Source organism: Heloderma suspectum, chromosome 4 (genome assembly GCF_057233095.1).
Source record: "Heloderma suspectum isolate Gila_16-S chromosome 4, 16-S_ref, whole genome shotgun sequence".
Classification (NCBI taxonomy): domain Eukaryota; kingdom Metazoa; phylum Chordata; class Lepidosauria; order Squamata; family Helodermatidae; genus Heloderma; species Heloderma suspectum.
The window spans coordinates 135,557,604-135,581,404 of NC_139461.1; the positions used below are offsets into that span (position 1 = coordinate 135,557,604).

General features: G+C 43.5%; 1 protein-coding gene across 1 annotated transcript in view; it reads left to right on the plus strand.

Moving 5' to 3' along the window:
• Window positions 1-23,801, plus strand: part of CTNND2 (catenin delta 2) — an 861,592-nt gene that overhangs the window by 735,894 nt on the left and 101,897 nt on the right. Inside the window, exons 16-17 of the mRNA XM_084850586.1 lie at window positions 14,181-14,354; window positions 23,529-23,679. Of these exons, the coding sequence (XP_084706712.1) occupies window positions 14,181-14,354; window positions 23,529-23,679 (325 nt within the window). The remainder of the gene's footprint in view (window positions 1-14,180; window positions 14,355-23,528; window positions 23,680-23,801) is intronic.

Genomic DNA, 23,801 nt, shown 5'->3' on the forward strand with positions numbered 1-23,801 from the left:
TTTTATCTTCTGTCATGAATCATGAGCTATAACAGCAACATTTCACTGCCGATAGACAGGGAAATCATGCTTAAGCAAACTGGGTAGATAGGCTGTAAATCCTAACGCACAAGAGGATAAGGTCCAAATTGCTTAGGAAAAGAATTCCCTCATTTTATAGGCTGAGACTCACAGATAGGAAAGCAATTTTATATGGTTTTAATGTCATATGTATGAATAAATAGGAGGAAAATTGCTTTTAGCGTCTGTATAACTACTATAGAATGTGCTGTTGGTTGTTCTTAATCTGTGATGAATTAAAAGCAGCCCAGCCTTCCTGCAAATATTGTATGCATGTACATCTGCAACTAATTTGAGGCTGTGAGTGCTGCAACATAGGGCACTGCCTTCTGCTGAGTTGGACCATGGGTCAGTATTGTCCACACCAGGGGTGGGCAACTTCCAGGAGTTGGGGGCAGCCCTGCACCCCCACCCCCACTGGCAGTGCAGTATCTGGGTAAAGGAGGCTCCCCTGCTGCCGCACTGCCAAATTTTGGTGTGGCAAGGGCAGGGTGGACTACAGAGAAGGCTTGGGGGGGGGCGTGTTGCATACAGTTTCCCACCCCTAGTCTATACTGTCTGGCAGCAGTTCTCCAGAAGTTCAGGAAGGATTTTTTACGCAAATATACAGCTATATGGCCGCAAGTTTAGGGGTGGACAGGCACACCAAGAGGATAGATGCCATCCTATTTCCCACCATGCATAGGTTCTATGCAAATACAGATATGTAAAGTCTAGAGATCTTATTATGACACTGTTGTTTGAGCAGAGGTAGGACTTTAACAAATAATTGGATACAACATTCTAGTAAGAAATAATCACATGTGAATTGTAAGATGGCTGAGGAGATGGAGTGATAAGATTATTTATTGCTGACTAATTACAGGATTTTCTTTCAAACACATCCTTGACCAAAAAAAAATAAGTTAGTGCATTTGAGGTAGTAATGATTGGAGGACAATGAACATAGAACCTTCTTGAGTTAATGGGAGAATTTTCATATGCCAGCTTTTCTTATTTGCGTCCTATTTTGTAAGCCAGAGGCAAAAATTCAACTAGTTATTTTAAATCACTGCTAAATTCAGCTTCCCCCACATCTTTGGCTTGTTTACTTTCTGCCTCGCTTCTTATCAACAGTATTCATCCCTTTCTGTCCCTCAGCCTTGTGTGACATGGTGGACATTTTATGTGAGCAACCAGTTAGATGCAATAATCTGTAGTCAATTTAGAAAATGTGTAGTTAAGTTGGAAAATAAAAGTTTATTGTCTTCATTTCTGTGAATTTAATCGGTTATGAGATTCTCTGAAGATATGCTGGGCAGAAAGACAGAAATGAAGGTGAGCAAGAGGTCTCTGTACTGGCAGGCCTTCCGTTATACAGACAGACAAACAGTTGTTGTTGTTCAGTCGTTAAGTCATGTCCGACTCTTTGTGACCCCATGGACCATAGCACACCAGGCCTTCCTGTCCTCTGCTCTTTCCCGGAGTGTGCTCAGGTTCATATTCCTTGCGTCGGTGATGCTATCCAGCCATCTCATCCTCTGCCGTCCCCTTCTCCTTTTGCCTCCAATCTTTCCCAGCATCAGGGTCTTTTCCAGTGACTAGACAAACAGACTTACATGCAAATTGCAGAAGAACATGCAGATGTTCTAGGGTTGATGCACAAGTGCATGATTGCTGAATCAAGTAGTGGATTGATTCCACATGTGAAATGGTTTGTTTGTTCATTTTTATTTTTTAAGACTTCTCTGTTGCCTTTCGATGGGAAGTTGGTCAGGGCAATTTACAAACTAAAGCAACAATGGAATGTACAATGGAATAAAAATAATGTATGTATCTCAGCAGAATATAATTTTAAAAACTGGATGAACTATCACAAGGCCAAACACCATAGATTGAACTTCCATATGTTTTCAGTGGATTTAGTTCACACCTTCAGTTGTGAGTTTTCAAATGTTGACTTATTGTAATTTGCATACATGTATGAATAAATGCAGGTTTCATCACCATAGCCCATTATGCTTAAATTATATATTTATGTTTTCCAGTGCATTTTCCCCTAGTTCTTCTCTGTTTCTACTTTTCTTTTCCTTTCTCTTATTTCTGGGCTTTGCTGGGAAATAGGAACTGTCTTCCAATTAAACCAGAGCCGATCCAAGGAGAGCTTGAAGTTTTGTCTCTTTGTTGTTGTTGTTCAGTCGTTCAGTCGTGTCCGACTCTTCGTGACTCCATGGACCATAGCACGCCAGGCCTTCCTGTCCTGCGCTCTCTCCCGGAGTGTGCTCAAGTTCATATTCATTGCATCGGTGATGCTATCTTGCCATCTCATCCTCTGCCGTCCCCTTCTCCTCTGCCTTCAGTCTTTCCCAGCATCAGGGTCTTTTCCAGAGAGTTTTCTCTTCGCATTAGGTGGCCAAAATATTGGAGCTTCAGCTTCAGGATCTGTCCTTCCAATGAGAAGTCAGGGTTGATTTCCTTTAGGATGGACTGATTTGACCTCCTTGCAGTCCAGGGGACTCGTAAGAGTCTTCTCCAGCACCACAGTTCGAAAGCATCAATTCTTCGGCGCTCAGCCTTCCTTATAGTCCAGCTCTCACAGCCATATGTTACTACTGGGAAAACCATAGCTTTGATTAGACGGACCTTTGTCGGCAAGGTGATGTCTCTGCTTCTTACTATGCTGTCTAGGTTTGCCATAGCTTTCCTCCCAAGGAGCAAGCGTCTTTTAATTTCATGGCACAGTCACCGTCTGCGGTGATCTTGGAGCCCAAGAAGGTAAAATCTGTCACTGCTTCCATTTCTTCCCCTTCTATATGCCAGGAAGTGATGGGGCCAGATGCCATGATCTTCGTTTTTTTAATGTTGAGTTTCAAACCAGCTTTTGCACTCTCCTCTTTCACCCTCAACAAGAGGCTCTTGAGATCCTCTTCCCTTTCTGCCATTAGGGTGGTATCGTCTGCATATCAGAGGTTGTTGATAATTCTCCCAGCAATCTTAATTCCGACCTGTGATTCATCCAGCCCAGCGTTTCTCATGATGTACTCTGCATATAAGTTAAATAAGCAGGGTGACAATATGCAGCCTTGTCGTACTCCTTTCCCAATTTTGAACCACTTGGTTGTTCCATGTCTGGTTCTTACTGTTGCTTCTTGACCCTCATACAGGTTTCTCAGGAGACAGGTAAGGTGGTCTGGTACTCCCATCTCTTGAAGAATTTGCCACAGTTTGTTGTGATCCACACAATCAAAGGCTTTAGCGTAGTCAGTGAAGCAGAAATAGACGTTTTTCTGGAATTCTCTTGCTTTCTCCATGATCCGGCGAATGTTGGCGATTTGATCTCTAGTTCCTCTGCCTCTTCGAAACCCAGCTTGTACTTCTGGTAGTTCTCGGTTCGCATACTGCTGAAGCCTAGCTTGTAGGATTTTGAGCATCACCTTGCTGGCATGTGAAATGAGCGCAATTGTGCGGTAGTTTGAACACTCTTTGGTGTTGCCCTTCTTTGGAATTGGAATGTAAACTACCTTTTCCAGTCTTGCGGCCATTGTCGAGTGTTCCAAATTTGTTGGCATATTGAATGCAGCACTTTAACAGCATCATCTTTTAGGATTTTAAATAGCTCGGCTGGAATACTGTCATCTCCGCTAGCTTTGTTGTTAGTAATGCTTCCTAAGGCCCACTTGACTTCACTCTCTAGGATGTCCGGCTCAAGTTCAGTGACCGCACTATCATGGCTATCAGGGACATTAAGATCTTTCCTGTATAATTCTTCTGTGTATTCTTTCCACCTCTTCTTAATCTCCTCTGCTTCTTTTAGGTCCCTGCCTTCTTTGTCCTTTATCATGCCCGTCTTTGCACAAAACGTTCCCTTGATATCTCCGATTTTCTTGAAGAGATCTCTAGTCTTTCCCATTCTGTTGTTTTCCTCGATTTCTTTGCATTGTTCATTTAAGAAGGCCTTCTTGTCTCCTTGCTATTCTCTGGAACTCTGCATTCAGTTGGATATATCTTCCCCTTTCTCCCTTGCTTTTCGCTTCCCTTCTTTCCTCAGCTACTTGTAAAGCCTCATCAGACAGCCACTTGGCTTTCTTGCATTTCTTTTTCTTTGGGATGGATTTCGTTGCTGCCTCCTGAACAATGTTACGGACCTCCATCCATAGTTCCTCAGGCACTCTGTCTATCAGGTCTAATCCCTGAAATCTATTCCTCACCTCCACTGTATATTCATAAGGGATATGATTTAGGTCATACCTTTGTCTCTTTAGCATAAGGTTAAAAAGAATAATAATATGCACCCTTCATGTTTTCTCCCAGGATCCTTTTGCTAGCTCAAACAGACTACATTAATCATTCCTGATAGATTACAGCTCTTGAGTAACTGTTCCAGTAATTCTTTGCCCCAACATTTTTAGCTCACAGCCATACTTCATTAATAAGAAGTAGCTCAAATTATGAAAGAATTTGAACCTTGTGACTAGGCTGATTGAAGGAAAATTATTTTAAGTTGCAGTCCTATGCAGGTGTAACAAAAAAAAGTCCTTCAACTCCCAGCATTCCCCAGCCAGCTTTTTCTGTCTAAACCCGCATAGGATTATGCCCTTCATGTTGTACAATATTGTACTTTATGCACAGATGTTGTTGTTTATTTGTTCAGTCGCTTCCGACTCTTCGTGACTTCATGGGCGAGCCCACGCCAGAGTTTCCTGTCGGCCGTCACCACCCCCAGCTCCCCCAAGCTCGAGTCCATCACCTCCAGAATATCATCCATCCATCTTGCCCTTGGTCAGCCCCTCTTCCTTTTTCCTTCCACTTTCCCTAGCATCAGCATCTTCTCCAGGGTATCCTGTCTTCTCATGATGTGGCCAAAGTACTTCAGTTTTGCCTTTAATATCATTCCTTCAGGTGAGCAGTCTGGCTTTATTTCCTGGAGTATGGACTGGTTTGATCTTCTTGCAGTCCAAGGCACTCACACTCTCAGAATTTTCATCCAACACCACAGTTCAAAAGCATCGATCTTCCTTCACTCAGCCTTCCTTATGGTCCAGCTCTCGCAGCCATAGGTTACTATGGGGAATCCCATTGCTTGAACTATGCGGACCTTTGTTGTCAGCGTGATGTCTCTGCTCTTCACTATTTTATCAAGATTTGTCATTGCTCTCCTCCCAAGAAGTAAATGTCTTCTGATTTCCTGGCTGCAGTCAGCGACTGCAGTAATCTTTGCGCCTTGAAATACAAAGTCTGTCACTGCCTCCACATTTTCTCCCTCTATTTGCCATTTATCAATCAAGCTGGTTGCCATAATCTTGGTTTTTTTGAGGTTTAACTGCAACCCAGCTTTTGCACTTTCTTCTTTCACCTTCGTCATAAGGTTCCTCAGCTCCTCCTTGCTTTCAGCCATCCAAGTGATATCATCTGCATATCTGAGATTGTTAATGTTTCTTCCAGCGTATACAACCCTGCCGTACTCCTTTCCCAATCTTAAACCAGTCCGTTGTTCTGTGGTCTGTTCTTACCGTTGCTAATTGGTCGTTATACAGATTCCTCAGGAGGCAGACAAGATGACTTGGTACCCCCATACCATCAAGAACTTGCCACAATTTGTTATGATCCACACAGTCAAAGGCTTTTGAATAGTCAATAAAACAGAAATATATGTTTTTCTGAAACTCCCTGGTTTTCTACATTATCCAGCAGATATTGGCAATTTGGTCTCTAGTTCCTCTGCCTCTTCAAAACCCAGCTTGTACATCTGACAATTCTCGTTCCATGAATTGCTGGAGTCTACCTTGCAAGATCTTGAGCATTACCTTACTGGCATGTGAAATAAGTGCCACTGTTCGATAGTTTGAACATTCTGTAGTGTTTCCCTTTTTTGGTATGGGGATATAAGTTGATTTTCTGATGGCCATTCTTGTGTTTTCCAAATTTGCTGGCATATGGCATGCATCACCTTGACAGCATCATCTTGCAGGATTTTAAACAGTTCAGCTGGGATACTGTCGTCTCCTGCTGCCTTGTTATTAGCAATGCTTCTTAAGGCCCATTCAACCTCACTCTTCAGGATGTCTGGCTCTAACTCACTGACCACACCGTCAAATCTATCCCTGATATTATTATCCTTCCTATACAGATCTTCCGTATATTCTTGCCACCTTTTCTTGATCTCTTCTGCTTCTGTTAGGTCCTTGCCATCTTTATTTTTGATCATACCCATTTTTGCCTGGAATTTACCTCCGATGTTTCTAATGTTCTGGAAGAGGTCTCTTGTCCTTCCTATTCTATTATCTTCTTCCACTTCCGCACATTGCTTGTTTAAAAATAATTCCTTATCTCTTCTGGTTAACCTCTGGAATTTTGCATGTAATTGGGCATATCTCCCCCTATCACTGTTGCCTTTTGCTTTCCTTCTTTCTTAGGCTACTTCCAGTGTCTCAGCAGACAGCCATCTTGCCTTCTTGGTTTTTTTTTATCTTTGGGACGTTTTTTGTTGCCGCCTCCTGAACAATGTTGCGAACTTCTGTCCATAGTTCTTCCGGGACCCTATCTAGTAAATCTAGTCCCTTAAATCTATTCTTCACCTCCACTGCATATTCATGAGGAATATTATTGAGCTCATACCTAACTGATCTGTGGGTCTTCCCTATTCTCTTTAGTCTGATTCTAAATTGTGCAATAAGAAGTTTGTGATCTGAACTACAGTCAGCTACAGGTCTTGTTTTTACCGACTGTATAGATGTCCGCCACCTCTGGCTACAAAGGATGTAGTCAATCTGATTTCGGTGTCAACCATCTGGTTAAGTCCATGTATAAAGTCATCTTTTACGGTTGTTGGAAGAGAGTGTTTGTTATGCACAGTGAGTTGTCTTGGCAAAATTCTATCAGCCTATGTCCTGCTGCATTTTGCTCTCCCAGACCATGCTTGCCTGTAATTCCAGGTGTCGTTTGACTACCCACCTTAGCATCCCAGTCTCCTGTAATGAAAATAACATCTCTTTTTGGCGTATTATCCAGTAGGTGCTGCAGATCCTCATAGAACTGATCTACTTCCGCTTCTTCAGCATCTGTGGTTGGGGCGTATATTTGGATCACTGTGATGTTGAATGGCTTACCCTGAATTCGAATTGAGATCATTCTATCGTTTTTTGGATTGTATCCAAGCACTGCTTTAGCTACTTTATTATTAATTATGAAGGCTACTCCATTTTTTATGTGGTCCTCTTGTCCACAGTAGTAGATCTGGTGGTCATCTGATGTGAAGTGGCCCATTCCAGTCCATTTCAGTTCACCGACACCCAAAATGTCTATATTTAATCTTTACATCTCCCCAGTAACCACATCCAATTTGCCCTGGCTCATAGATCTTACATTCCAGGTTCCATGCTACAAAACTTTCAATAAATTGTCTCTTAAAAGATAAATATACTTGCTTTAGAATTCCCCCTTTGCCATCCACTTTAATATACTGGGGCATTTACCAAAGACCTCAGTTAAATTTTGTTTCTTAAACATTAGGGGATGATGCAATCCCTTGCTACCTCCTCCTTTCCCTCTCCTCCTAGAAGTGTTTCTCTATGCATGGGTTTCCCCTAGCGCCAACTCCTTTCCCTGTCAGATCGCCTCTCACACATGAAGAGCAATGTTCATGCATTGCTGGACAAAGGAAACACAGTCATTCTCTTACTGTTTATTTCAAGTGACATTGCAGATATCAAATAATACTCTAAGACGTTTCAGTTGCCTAATTTTTTGCCTTCCCTCTATCTTTGGTAGAGATAACAAAAGAGATTACATCAGTTTTCAGAGTACTGGGATCAGGGCACAGGGGGAACCCATAAAAATGATTATGCACTTTATATTCCTGTTGGAGATGATTTTATCTTTCATCGTATAAAATATACATCCACTCATTCATTTATTTATCATATTTTTATCCCACCTGTTTGGTCTGAACATTGAGTGTTATTAATAGGTTCTTTATCTTTATAGCTTCCATGCTCAGTAACAGTTTGACCCCTTTAGAAGGTGGTGTGCTATTCTTTTTGGCCATTTAATATATTTTTTCTTGGACATTGTTTTCTGTTGAACAGAATATTTTATTAGTGTAACACTGATGCGCTGATCCATACATTTATTACATTTCTATACTACTCAATAGCCAAAACTCTCTGGGCAATTTACTAAGGTTCAAATCCCAAGAATACAATATAATATAATATAATACCAGTATTTTAAAAAATTATAACAATTTTAAACACTCAACAGCAGCAATAATAAATCATAGATCACAGGACCCGATTAAAAAGGTTAAAACCTTATCATATGTTGTCAAATGCCTGGGAGTAGAGGAAAGTCTTAACCTGATGTTGAGAAGATGACAGTGTTGGCTCCAGGTGGGCCGTACTGGGGAGATACCTCCACATCAGCTGTATCTATTGGGATATGTCTTGGAAACAGCATAAGAGCCGCTTTCCTGTGCTGGAATGTCATGTGACTGCGGTGAGCATCCTCCTGGCCAGTTAACAATTAGGTGGGGGAAAGTTGCGTCAGCATTCACACACATATCAAGAGCCACATGGGATCATACCTTGGGGAAGCAGCTCCCACAACTCTGTGGATGCATATGAAGGAGGCCTTGAAGATCTAGTATAGCTTGCAAGTACAGCTTCCAAATCCCGAGAAGTACTAGTTCCCCTCTACTCAGCACTGGTTAGGCCTCATCTGGAGTACTGTGTCCAGTTCTGGGCACCATATTTTAAGAAGGATGCAGACAAGCTGGAGAGGGTTCAGAGGAGGGCAACAAAGATGATCAGGGGACTGGAAACAAAGCCCTATGAAGAGAGATTGAAAGAACTGGGCAAGTTTAGCCTTGAGAAGAGAAGACGGAGGGGAGATAGGGTAATGCTCTTCAAGTACTTGAAAGCTTGTCACAGAGAGGAAGGCCAGGATCTCTTCTCGATCATCCCAGAATGCAGGACACGGAATAATGGGCTCAAGTGACAGGAAGCCAGATTCCAGCTGAACATCAGGAAAAACTTCCTGACTCTTAGAGCAATACAACAATGGAACCAATTACGTAGGGAGGTAGTGGGCTCTCCCACACTGGAAGCATTCAAGATGAAGCTGGACAGCCACTTATCAGGGATGCTGCCTGCAGGGATTCCTGCACTGAGCAGAGGGTTGGACTCGATGGTCTTATAGGCCCCTCCCAACCCTACTATTCTATGATTCTATGATTTGTGTATCTGAGTAACAGTTTTCCCATAATGCTGTTGGTGACTTGTTACCAACAGTATTTTTATTCATAATTCTTCCATGTTAACTTAGGGAAATAATGGGTGTGAACTTCAAGTTGTGGTAATCAGCAGACAATAGTAATTCAAAACTCCTAGTACAGTACTTTAAGTATAGTACACTGGTATACTGTATTATATTGCATTATTTTGCACCTTTCTCTAGGTACCTCTGCCTTCAGAGGGGAGGTGGGTTGCAACTCCTGAAAGCACCAGACCGGTGGTGGTGTCTCAGATTTGAAAAACCCTGCCCAGACAGATTTCAGTGCCATATTAAGACCTTTTTAATTCACAGAGGCTTTTAATTTGTTTGTTTGTTTATTTATTTATTGTATTATTGGTTTTTCCATTTTTATTGACTGCTGCTTTACTTGATGGCTGCTGCAGCATGTACTTGCTTTATATGTGTTACCTTTATTGGCATGTATTTTAGTCATTTTTATGATTGTACACCTCTTTGGATGGACTTGAGCACACTCCAGGAGAGAGCGCAGGACAGGAAGGCCTGGTGTGCTATGGTCCATGGGGTCACGAAGAGTCGGACACGACTGAACGACTGAACAACAACAACAACACCTCTTTGGAGACTTTTAATCCAAAAGCAACTCATAAATGCTTAAAATAAAATTGGGCACCAATTCAAAATAACTGTGAGGAGAAATGCTGCACTTTAAAGAATGTAACATGTTTTTATCTTATTTATGTATTTATTTATTAAATTTATTAATGCTGATCTGGCTGGTCACCCAGCCACTCTGGGCGATCTACAGAATATATAATAAAACAGTTTAAAACAATAAAATACCACAGTAAAAACATAATTTTTCTAAAAAATACCCTAACCCTGCCTGAACAACCAGTTTTTTAATGCGTGGCGGAAGCTCATTAAAGAGGGGACATGGCAGAGATCCCTAGGGAGGGAGTTCCACAGAGTTGGGGCCACCACAGAGAAGGCCCTCTCCCTTGTCCCCACCAGTCTAGCTGTCCTGGCTGATGGGGCGGAGAGAAGGCCATCCAAGGCTGATCCTGTTAAGCAGTCTGTCTGGTGTTGCTGGAGGCGCTCCTTAAGATAGGCCGGGCCGGAACCATATAGGGCTTTAAGGTCAAAACCAACACCTTGAATTTGGCCCGGAAAGCAACTGGTAACCAGTGCAGCTCCTTCAGCACTGGAGTGATGTGATCTCGCCGGCGGCTGCCTTTAATCAGGCAAGCCGCCGCGTTCTGTACCAGCTGCAGGTTCCGAACCGTCTTCAAGGGTACCCCCACGTAGAGCGCATTACAGTAGTCTAAACGAGAGGAGACCAGGGCATGTACTACCGATGGGAGCAGATGGTCGGGAAGGTAGGGACGCAGATGCCGTATCAGATGGAGCTGCTACAGCGCTGTCCAGCTCACAGCTGACACCTGAGCCTCCATGGACAGCTGGGAGTCCAAAATGACCCCCAGCCTGCGGGCCTGGTCTTTCTTTTCTTTTTTAATATATTTTTATTTATTTTATCTTTATAAATGAAATATACAATACGAAACATACCAACAACCTGATCAATACTAGAATTTCCCAACAATACAATATTCTGATGAGGACACCATAATAACAAAAAGAGAAGGAAAAAGAAAGAGGAAAAAAGGGGAAAAGGCAAAGGGAGGAGGAAAGGAGTTGAAGAAAAAGGAAGAAAATTCTTTCCCCTTCCCCCCTCCCTCTCCCTCCCCCTTAAAGAATTAAATTTAAACTCCAATACCCCCCAGCCTCCGATGCCATTCTATTTTACAAACTATATCTATAACCTTAACAATCTTACAGTTTAATAAAAAACCTTACATTTCAATATCATATCATCAATCTTATATCCAAGAAACAGGTCTACAGTTCATTCCCAGTAGCCTAGATTAATAATAATAATAGTAGTAGTAGTAGTAGTAGTAGTAGTAGTAGTAATAATAATAGGAATATAGTGTTATATAATAATAAAACTTAAAATAAACCTTCAACAGACAGTAATATATTTTATATTTTATACTAGATATATAAGTACACATTGTACCCTCAAACAATTAATTTAAATATAGCATACCATATCTGTTTTGAAATAAAAAATATAAAGAAAAGCAAGAAAAAACAAAAGATGAAAAAGAATAAACAAATATATATATATATAATCATTTATCTTCTGACCTAGCCTGGATCATGTAGACTAAACACGAACAGTTAACAAAGCTTGTTTAAAGATTCCAGTTCATGGAGTTGTAACAGGAATCTCACACATTTTTACGTTCAACCATGCCTCCACCATTTCATGATTTATAAACTTCTTCATCTGACCTTCAGATACGATAAAAAGTGTAGCAGGATATTTTAAGTAATATTGTAAGTTCATTTGTTTTGCCATATTTTTTGCTTTCATAAATTGCCTTCTTTTATTCACCACCTCTTTGATGTAATCTGGAAATGGCATAATTTTATCTTGTTTCCAGGAAAGGCTTCCACCCTCTCTTGCCAAATGCAGGATATAATTCTTTGTGGAGACTTTTGCAAATTGGACTATGATGGTATAGTCAGTCCTTTTCGCATTTGGCACATGAAATGCCTGCTCAATATCAAGTAAATAATCAAATGGGATAGGGAGTATCTCATGCAAACATTTATCCACAAAAATAGGCAATTTTACATCATTAGACAGATTTTTAATCCCAATAATACATACATTGGATCTTCTCGTGCCAGAGCAACATCGGTTCCAACCGGAAGTCCCGGACCTGGTCTTTCAAGGGTAGACGTACCACATTCAACACCAGGTCGACATCCCCCAACCTCCTCTTGTCTCCCACCAGAAGTACCTCGGTCTTGTCAGGGTTCAGCTTCAGCTTATTCCTCCCCATCCAGCCACTCACTGTCTCCAGACATTTGGACAGGGATTCTACAGCCAACCTTGGTGAAGATTTGAATGAGAGGTAGAGCTGTGTGTCATCCGCATACAGATGACACTGCACCCCAAACCTCCTGATGATAGCCCCCAGCAGCTTCACATAGATGTTAAATAGCATCGGGGAGAGGGTGGAACCCTGTGGCACCCCATAAGTGAGTGGCCACGGGTCCAAAACCTCATCTCCCAGTGCTACCCTCTGGTACCTGCCGGAGAGGAAGGACCGGAACCACCGCAATATGGTGTTTCCAATGCCCAACCCCTCCCTCCAGGCGGTCCAGGAGGATACCATGGTCAACAGTATCAAAAGCTGCTGAGAGGTCGAGGAGAACAAAGAAGGAGCATTCGCCCCTATCCAGAGCCCTCCTCATATCATCTACCAAGGCGACCAAGGCCGTTTCTGTCCCATGCCCAGGCCTGAAGCCTGACTGAAATGGATCTAAATAATTGGCTTCTTCAACTGCTTCGCCGCCACCCGCTCAATCACCTTGCCCAAAAATGGCAGATTCGAGACTGGGCGAAAGTTGTTCAGAACTTGGGGATCCAAGGAGGGCTTCTTTAAGAGTGGTCTTATCACTGAGGGCTGCTTGAGGGCTGATGGCATCACTCCCTCCTCAAGGGAGGCGTTCACCACTGCCCTGATCCTCTCACCCCGCCTCTTTCTGCAGCTCATAATGAGCCAAGATGGGCAAGGATCAAGTAAGCAGGTGGTCGGCCTTACAGATGAAAGCACCTTGTCCACTTCATCAGAAGGAAGAAGCTGGAACCTATCTCACAAAACCAGGTTGCCACAGACCGCCTCTTGCTCACTAACTGTATCCACAGCGCATGGAATAACACTCCTAATCCGATCAATTTTATCCGCAAAGTGCCTTGCCAAGGCCTCACAGGAGGCCTTAGAATGCTCCAGTGGTTCCAGAGCCACTGGACTGACCAGGCTCCAGACCACTTGGAACAGCCTCCTGGGACAGCACTCTGCAGACGCGATAGAGGCAGCATAATATTTCTTTTTTGCTGCCTTCACTGCCACGTGATAGGCTGAAGATACAGCTCTAGCCCGTGTCTGATCGTCTTTGGAGCGAGACTTCCACAACCGGTGCTCTAGCTGTCTCACCTCCTGTTTCAGAGCTTGTAACCGCGGATTGAACCATGGTGCAGTCCGAGCCCTGTTCAGGGGGAGAGGGCATGACATGGGTGGGCCCAGTTGGAATAGGGTACAGCTCCCAGGAAGCCATGGTCTCCATGAAGTCCCAACTGAGGTGCTCCTGTGAGGACGGCCTCTGAACGTACGTTGAAGTACAAGGGGGAGGGGGTTCAAAATCACTTTCAAATAAAATCATGCTTGGAAAGCTTTTTAAAAAATCTGTTCACATTACTGAAAAAGTTTAAAAGAGGCTACAAATAGTGGTGTACTAGTATAAATTTGTTGCAAATCAAGCTGTGTAATCCATTATGCTTTTTATGGTTGTCCAATTTTCAAACCATTTAATCTGGAGTTATGTTACTGTGATCACATGAACAATAACTTGAGGACCAAATCCTTTAATTTTCAGCAGGAGTGAACATATATCGCCATATGCAGTTTCACAATCAATATATAGAAGATCATTTTTTCAAAAATATTTCCTGGTTATTCTGTGTGGTTTAATATGGTGAGATTTTTGTAGCGCCAGCCTCAGTTTGGTATTCATCTCTAAATTGTTATCATAGTAATTGTCCAAAAAGCTTATAGGTTTTCAGTTACAATTAAGTGGAATAACAGTTAAGAGGTTATTTAATGCTCAAAACAGGCATTTGTTACGTTTCAAGTCTTGCGGGGTGCGTGTTAAAGATAAACGTGGTTTAAAGGCATGTGACGGTATATGCAGTTCAATGTTTGTCTCTTTTGTATTGCCATAATTTGTGACGTTCACCTTTTCTCTCCTCTTCCCAGTGGGATGGAGTAGGTCCTCTCCCCGACTGTGCAGAACCACCAAAAGGAATCCAGATGCTGTGGCACCCATCCATAGTCAAACCCTACCTCACACTTCTCTCCGAGTGCTCAAATCCAGATACGCTGGAAGGGGCAGCAGGTGCACTACAGAATCTGGCCGCAGGTAGCTGGAAGGTATGAATGCTATATCTCCACTTGATCACATTCTTAAGAAACCTGCCACAGGTGTGGCGAGCCAGTTTATGAAAAACTGACCCCCCAAATCCAACAGGAATAATTGCTGTTTCATACTATAAGATTAAAAGAGGACTCTCGTTGTTAAGATAACGGCAGACATGTTGGCTGTATGGCTGGCTCTAAGATTTTCCTAACTGGATTCTATATCTTTATATTAATCGTTAAAAATTCACATTAGTAATGTACTGTCCTAAATGCTTTATCCCCTTAGTTGACTCTGCTCATTTGCTTGAGTTAAACAAAGCAATCTCATTTTGTTGCACTGACATCTAGTTGCACTGACCACTAATTAATATCCTTGCTGACAGCTTCAGCAGAAGGCAAGGACAAATGAAAAAAAACATAGGGTATGGGTTCTTTGTATGGAGTTTGGGAACAAACCGAAGCTGCTCCATTGACTTACTGTAAGACAAGGATTGATTCTGCAGAAAATCCTTCCTTAGAATGTAATTAGTTCCACACCAAGATGCATGAGCTCAGGTAGTGTAACACTGATGTGATTTAATATATTTGTTTCCGTATTATGCCAGCATGTTTTATTTATGCTATGAAGCCGTTAATTCAATGTAGTAATCTATATGGACCAGCCAGTAGAACCCATGATTTATCTTGCCAGAGCTTGCTAAAAATAGCCCATATATCAATAAGATGCATGGTTTGTCATGTCCAAGGTAAGCATGTTTGACCAAACAATCACTCTTTGAAATGGGAGGTCAGCAAACAAAATTGGTACAGCTGAGCAGTGAATGAAATCATCTGCTTACCTAGAAAACTTGTGTAGAATAAGCAGTGTCTCTCTAAGCTTCTTCATTCTGTCCTGTCAATTTGCTTCAAATGTGTTTGACCCTGAAGGAGACGGTCTCCAGGAAAAAAGAAAATGCCCAACCCCTGCTTGTATATCCAGTCTGCCATTTGCCAACTGTGGTGGCTTTTTATAATGTGGGAAATACTTGTTCACAAAAAACTGACTGCCAATAGAGCTTTCTTTATACTAATCAGCACATATCCTATAAATAATAATATCTTTTGGTGGCAGCCAGCAATAGTTTGTCATATAGGGTGGCAGTGAAAGTGTCCAGATACAATCAAATATGAAATATTGTAGCAGTCTCACTTGACCAGAACTAATCTTAACAGCGCTTCCGACGATACTCAGCCTCAGGCTTTGGTGACTCTCCCTGAGGAAGGGAGCTATATGATTGTGGGATAGCTACCCACCCCACCCCTTCTCTGTGCAATTTTCTCATGCAACGCAGCCCACTGACCTATGTTTAGATAAACTGGTGAATTGTGTCATCAGGGAATGGGACCTGATGCTACAGCAGGTGAAGAGCTTACAGGAGGACAGAGGGCGCTCCATGTAAACCACTCTGAGCTTTCTAAAGGAAGAATGGAATAGAAGTATACAAATGAGGCCAACTAGAAATAACAATAAAAGGAACTAGTTTCCAAGTTACCAAAAAAGAGAATTCTGCAACAGAAAATTGGCAGCAGCTGTTTAAGCATAATTAAGGACGAAAGTGTTAAACACCCAAATAATGTGCTTTTGCGCTTATGAAAAACAGCTCTCTCATTAAAATGATATGCATCCATTTGATATAGCTTTGATATGTCTTTGGCATGCCAGGGGGATGGGGGATATTTTCAGATGACGTCTTGTTATTCCTCTGAACAATTCATTTGCGCTACATGCGGAAGGTAAACACGTCTCTGGAACCCAGCACGTTGGGGAAGCAGCCTGGGGGGAAAAATCAGTGCGGGAGGGTTAAGTATCCCTTGCCTCCTCCACTCAGCTGGTGGAGCAAGGGTTAAGCAGCCCCCTTTCACTCAGAATTGTCCCCTCCTGAAGCTGCTGTGAGAAAACCGCTATTGGGCCTTTGTTTCCTATGTTGTGGATAGAACATGTAGTTGGCCCCTTAGGTTAAATTAGACTTAATTCCACTGAAGAACAAAGCTTGGAAAGGATGTTTTGTAATAACTGTGACAAACTGAGGCATAACGTTACATTATAGTGTTTTCCTCCTTAATTACCACGGCTATTCTGAGAAGGGATGTTACTAATGAAAGGGGGCATCATGATGAGCTCTGAATTTTCAGAGCAGTGTCTGGTAGTTATGCCCCACAAATTCCATTATCTATAAAGAGTCTTAGAGAATTTAATGCAACTTCCATGCGTGTCTTTGACAATTTAGCAGCAATTGAATGCAAAAGAAATAGAGTTTGTTTGCTATTGTAGCTCACTCTGTATTGGAGCAGGCAGTTCCCAAAGGAATCTCTCTTCTTTTCATGCTGAGCAATTATTGGAACATTGATGTCAGGCTGATTTATGAAGTAACTGGATGATTAAGTATATTGGCAAACCATCTAATTTTAAAAGACACCCAAAAATCTCCTTTGTCTTTTCGCATTTTTAATGTTTTTTTTAATCATTCAAAAGATGTATGGAAGCGTATTGACCTGCAATCTAGAAATGCAGGGCTGTTTCTCAGTGGCTTTAGGTAAACTGAAAGAATAATCAGGACACACAAGGGTGGATCTGTTTCTCAATTCTAGAAGAAGAATAAAGAAGCTGTTTAGTAGCATCTCAGACTTGAATGTTCCTGTAATGCAGGCAGCACAGGATAATTGGTTGCAAATATATCTTAATTGACAGCTTAGGTACCTAGAGATTTCTCACATGATTAATAAAGATGCCCAATATGACTTGAAGGTTTAGATGAGATTATAGTTTCAGTCACAGTGACAGTTTGTGGGCTTCTCTCCAGGGGCTAAAAGCTACTTGCTCACTCTGGGAAAACTATATATACAGGACAGAATTGTTGTTTTACACATTTTGGCATATCCAAAGTATTGCTCAAGTATGCCCCCTTTGAGCAGCGGAGCCCCATGCCCTATCACAAACTGCTTTTGAGACTCCTCTCACATTCAGAAGCGGTTTCTCATGGGGCCTGCTGTTAGAGAAGCACGAGCCTCAAACCTCCATGTGGATTCATGTACACAAACAAAATAAGTTGTGTGGTTCTTCGGATCCTGCACTTCGTGTCACAGGCTCACAGGTTTCCTGGAGCTGCAATGGTAAGAGCTTCACACATTACGTGTGTGTGTGTGTGTGTGTGTGTGTCTGTGTGTATATACTCATTTTTCACATTAAATCGCTTTTCACAGTGTTCATTATGATGCCCTTTAGGGATACTGGGAAAAGTTTGCATGTCCCTTGGGATTGGGGAGTTTGAAATTGACTTTGGGACAGAGCCAGAATAAGACGTGCTGATGCCCAAAACCATGTCAAGATTCAGAGTCCTCATACTGTAAAAAATAAAGAGAAAAAAGTGTATTACAGTATAATAGAAAGGGTAATGAAAAAATAAATGGTAAGCCATTATATTTGCATATATACTTAGGAGAAATTGCAGTGAAAAACAAATAAATAAAACATATTTCTTGCAAAATGTTTTATTTATTATTATTATTATTATTTATTAAATTTATTAATCGCCCATCTGGCTGGTCACCCAGCCACTCTGGGCGATGTACAGCATACAATAAAACAGTTTAAAACAATAAAATTCTACAATAAAAACATTTTCTAAAATACCCTAACCCACCCCAAATGCCTGCCTGAACAACCACGTTTTTAATGCACGATGGAAGCTCATTAAAGAGGGGGCATGGCGGAGTTCCCTAGGGAAGGAGTTCCACAGAGTGGAGGCCACCACAGAAAAGGCCCTCTCCCTCGTCCCCACCAGTCTAGCTGTCCTGTCTGATGGAACAGAGAGAAGGCCATCCGAGGCTGATCTTGTTAAGCGGCCTGTCTGGTGCTGCTGGAGGCGCTCCTTAAGATAGGCTGGGCCGAAACCATATAGGGTTTTAAAGGTCAAAACCAACACCTTGAATTTGGCCCAGAAAACAACTGGTAACCAGTGCAACTCCTTCAGCACTGGAGTGATGTGATCTTGCCGGTGGCTGCCTTTAATCAGGCGAGCCGCCGCGTTCTGTACCAACTGCAGCTTCCAAACCGTCTTCAAGGGTAACCCCACGCAGAGTGCATTACAGTAGTCGAAACGAGAGGAGACCAGGACATGTACTACCGATGGGAGCAGATGGTCGGGAAGGAAGGGGCACAGCCGCCGTATCAGATGGAGTTGATACACTGCAGTCCGGCTCACAGCTGACACCTGAGCCTCCATGGACAGCTGGGAGTCCAAAATGACCCCCAGGCTGCGGGCCTGGTCTTTCAAGGGTAACCGTACCCCATTCAACACCAGGTCAACATCCCCCAGCCTCCTCTTGTCTCCCACCAAAAGTACCTCGGTCTTGTCAGGGTTCAGCTTCAGCTTATTCCTCCCCATCCAGCCACTCACCGTCTCCAGACATTTGGACAGGGATTCTACGGCCAACCTTGGTGAAGATTTGAATGAGAGGTAGAGCTGCGTGTCGTCCGCATATTGATGACACTGCACCCCAAACCTCCTGATGATAGCCCCCAGTGGCTTTACATAGATGTTAAATAGCATCGGGGAGAGGATGGAACCCTGTGGCACCCCACAAGTGAGTGGCCACGGGTCCAAAACCTCCTCTCCCAGTGCTACCCTCTGGTCCCTGCCGGAGAGGAAGGACCGGAACCACCGCAATACGGTGTCTCCAATGCCCAACCCCTCCAGGCGGTCCAGGAGGATACTGTGGTCAACGGTATCAAAAGCCACTGAGAGGTCGAGGAGAACAAGGAAGGAGCATTCACCCCTATCCAGAGCCCTCCTCATATCATCTACCAAGGCGACCATGGCCGTTTCTGTCCCATGCTCGAGCCTGAAGCCCGACTGAAATGGGTCTAGATAATCAGTTTCTTCCAAGTGTGCCTTCAACTGCATCGCCACCACCCGCTCAATCACCTTGCCCAAAAATGGCAGATTCGAGACTGGGCGAAAGTTGTTCAGAACTTGGGGATCCAAGGAGGGCTGCTTTAAGAGTGGTCTTATCACTGAGGGCTGCTTGAGGGCTGATGGCATCACTCCCTCCTCAAGGGAGGCGTTCACCACTACCCTGATCCCCTCACCCAGTCTCTCTCTGCAGCCCATAATGAGCCAAGATCGGCAAGGATCAAGTAAGCAGGTGGTCGGCTGTACAGATGGAAGCACCTTGTCCACTTCATCAGGTGGAAGAAGCTGGAACCGATCCCACAAAACCGGTTTGCCACAGGCCGCCTCTTGCTCACTAACTGTATCCACAGCATGCAGAGTAACACACCTAATCTGATCAATTTTGTCTGCAAAGTGCCTTGCCAAGGCCTCACAGGAGGCCTTAGAATGCTCCAGTGGTTCCGGAGCCACAGGACCGACCAGGCTCCGGACCACTTGGAACAGCCTCCTGGGATAGCACTCTGCAGACGCGATAGAGGCAGCATAATATTCCTTTTTTGCTGCCTTCACCGCCACGTGATAGGCTGAAGATACAGCTCTAGCCCGTGTCTGATCGTCTTTGGAGCAAGACTTCTGCCACTGGCGCTCTAGCCGTCTCACCTCCTGTTTCAGAGCTCGTAACCACGGATTGAACCATGGTGCAGTGCGAGCCCTGTTCAGGGGGAGAGGGCGTTTCGGAGCCACCCGATCTAATGCCCCAGTGATTGCGGCATTCCAGCCACCCACCAGGGTCTCGACCGAGTGGCTGTTGGTGTGCTCCAGAGAATCCCCAAGCACGTTCAGGAGTCCATTCAGATCCATAAGATGCCTGGGGCGGACCATTTTAATGAGTCCTCCACCCCTGCTGAGGGGTTGTGGAACCGAGAAGTCCAACGTCACCAGATAGTGATCTGACCATGACAAGGGGATGGTGGATATACCCTCGACTTCCAGATCACTCCCCGCTTCTCCAGAAACAAACACAAGGTCTAGTGCATGACCGGCTACGTGGGTGGGCCCAGTTAGTATATGCTGCAGCTCCCAGGAGGCCATGGTCTCCATGAAGTCCCGAGGTGCTCCTGTGAGGATAGCCTCCGAATGTACGTTGAAGTCCCCCAACACCAATAAGTTAGGGGACTGTACACGCACATCAGACACCACCTCAAGCACCTCGGCCAGGGAGTCAGTCGTGCAGTGGGGTGGACGGTACACGAGCAGAATCCCCAGACTGCCCTTCAGGCCCAACCTCCAGTACATGCACTCAGCAACCTTGGTCTCCCGGAGAGGGGGTCTGGTGAAGACCAAGGACTCTCGGTAGATAACAGCCACTCCCCCTCCCCGTTCCCCAGCCCTCGGCTGCTGTGCATATGAAAATCCAGCTGGACACATGGCTGCAAGGGTTGGAGCAGCAGCCTCGGCCAGCCAGGTATCTGATAATTTGCATTATCAGATACCTTATGATTTAATAATTAGCATATATGAAACTGAAGACTTTTAATTTATAGACACACAAAAGCAATTACAAAGATTAGAATTTAGTAAATGGAAGTGGCAATGTACAACCATCGAAAACAACTCCCCCCTATATTTGTGTGTGTGTGTGTGTCCCGAACACTGAGGATGGCTACAAGCCTGTGTGGTGGTATATGGAGGGGTGGGAGTGGTAAAGCCGTGAGGAGGGGATTAGCGGAGACGATGCATGGTGTGGAATGGGACTTTAAGCTGGCTCTCACAGTCTCCTCTTGAGGTCTGAGGTGTTGCTAGACAACCCGTGGATGATGCAAGTAGTCCAGCAGTCCTGGAAGGTACATTTATGGGACTGGGTGTGGATTGGGATGGGGAGCTCAGGGCTCAGAATTTTAGTGGTGGGTTTTATATGAAAGGTTATTTTGTTGGATAATACAAACAACTCAGTGTGCTTCCAGACACTAGAGGATGATGAAGAATGTCCTGTAGCTTGATCAGTTCCTATTTTCTGCTCCCTCCTCTTCCTCTTCCTTCTTCCTCTGCCTCTGCAGCAAAGGCCATGCAGTCTCTCCAGAGAGGAAGCAAGTAACCAGTATCTCATGCCGCTTATTTGCATTCACACATCCAGCTTTAGGGGGTTCTTGTAGTTAAACAGTGTTAGATAGTCTTCTCTGAAGATGTGTATAAAAGCACTAATAAAAGTAAGTTGGTTTGAACTTGTTTTAAAACCAGCTCTAGTCTATGTTTATTGCTTCCAGCACTAAATGCTGTGTTGCCACACTTTCTCTATATAAGGCAACTTTGCTGTAAGTCACACCAGGCTTTCCAACATATTTAAGCCGAAGCAATTTCAATTATAATACATCTTAGTTATCACCAAAAGATTTGGAGGCCCCTCATAATATAACACACTAAGCCATGGCTTACTTGGCTTGTTCCTAAATCCAGCAGTGCTTTGGAAAGGTGGAGTTCTGGAGGCAAACGGGAGTGCCTTTCCCAAAAAAAGCTTTCCCCTCAGAGCAGTTCTATGACAGCTGGCCTAGATACTACTTTCTCCATAGTACTCTGCATCTTCATACCAAGTCCGCCCTACCCGCACCTTATGGGCATATAACTACCGAAGTGAAAAGTGGTGGAGTGGCTAAATGTCCCGCTCTGTAGTTCTTGAAGCTTGCAGGGGAAGCTGGTAACATCTGATGACAGTCAGATCAAGGCAGGAAGAAAATAGGACTTTAGATAGCTCCAAGTCAGTCTTGCTGGCTAGAAATCTCTCCTACTAGAATAGGAGGATGTTGTCTAAGTAGGGAACTAAAGGACATTTCTACATCTACTTCTCTGATGAGGCTTTTATCCCGCACCTATACTGAAGCTTCTGCTTCCAGATTCTTTGCGAGATTAAGATTGGCTCCTTTACACATGTTTTTTCCTGGAGTTTTTCTTTCTCTGCCTTTCTACATGTTCCATTATACAACCACTAGGTGGCACTGTGCTATAGCAGAATTGCATAATTACACAAGTTTCGTATAGTGCCACTGAGAAAAATACCAGACTTTCTTTATTAGGAAGAAGACTGAGATAATGGTTGAAAAGCACAGGAGAGGCCCTGGAGGATGACGACATCATGTAAAGGACCCACAAATGAGTGAGCAATCACAAGTGCACAATAAAGCCCTCATCTAGAAAGGCTCAAAGCCCACTGAAGCTTTACGTAGGCTTACAAGACCTGGAGTAGGGTCAGCCCTGCCACTCCTGGAGGAGCTGACTAGATTGTTAAAGGGCCTTCACCTGATTCTGTAGCCTAAGACTTCTGTGAGGATGGGGAGATGGAGGTTCTGCCAGGGATTCAGTCTCTGAGCCAGAAGATGATGGCAGGTCTGTGTTCTCTGATCAAGAGGACCCTGAATAAGGCATTGGCTGATCTACCACTGAGGAAGTAGCCTGTTCCTCCTCTTCCTCGGAATCCTCTGGTGCATACTGGAAGGTCCAAGGCCTGGAGATCATGACACCAAGAGACTGAGCTATGAATCAGGAAGTTCTTGGCTCAAATCTTGCCTCTGCCATGAACTCACAAGACAAACCACGTTCTCAGCCACAGCCCACCATCTGCAGTATGGGGATAATATAACTCACCTGACTCACAGCTTGTTACAGGATAGCAATGGGATAATATATGTGAATCACTTTAAAGATTCAAAAGCGCTGTTTCAGTTATAAGTATTATCATCATCATCATCATGAAGCAAAACTCACTGGGAAAACTGGAGCCATCACACCACAAATTTCCCTGCCCTGGTTTCATGTCAGTGGTGGCCAGTGGGAGTGCAGAAAATCCAGCAGTGTCCATCCACCAACAGAACAGGTGTCATTGGTGGAATGGATTCTCCTTCCCTCCTGCAGCCCCCTGCTTGCCCCCAAATCTCCACTCCCAATCTCTTAGCAATGGTTAAGTGATTGAAAATGTTACATCTGTATCAGTCCTCAGAGGCACATCAACATGTTTATGAAGTAATTGGAACCAGATTATCTGAATGTTTTTCTGATTACCTGTTCAAATCAAAGTAAGACTGAAGGTCAATGGGTTATTTAAAATCATATATATTAACGTCCTTTTTGCACAACCCAGAGTCAAGAAAGTATAATTCATTTTCCTTTCTTCTTCAAAATAACAAACTTCATAATAGCAACCTGCTTTTTTGGTTTCTAAAACTTGCCTCTTCTTCATTCCCCCTTATATAATATTTCTTTACAGTGGTCGGTATATATCCGTGCTGCCGTACGGAAAGAAAAAGGCCTGCCGATACTGGTAGAGCTCCTTCGAATAGACAATGATCGGGTAGTATGTGCAGTTGCAACAGCTTTACGGAATATGGCCTTAGATGTCCGAAATAAAGAGCTAATAGGTAGGTGCTTATATTTTACTATATTTTATTTGAAACCCTTTTGATTCCTTTCACCACACTATGCTACAATCAAACTTACATGTATGTAAGTTTTAAATGCTGTTCTGTGAGAAAGAACTATT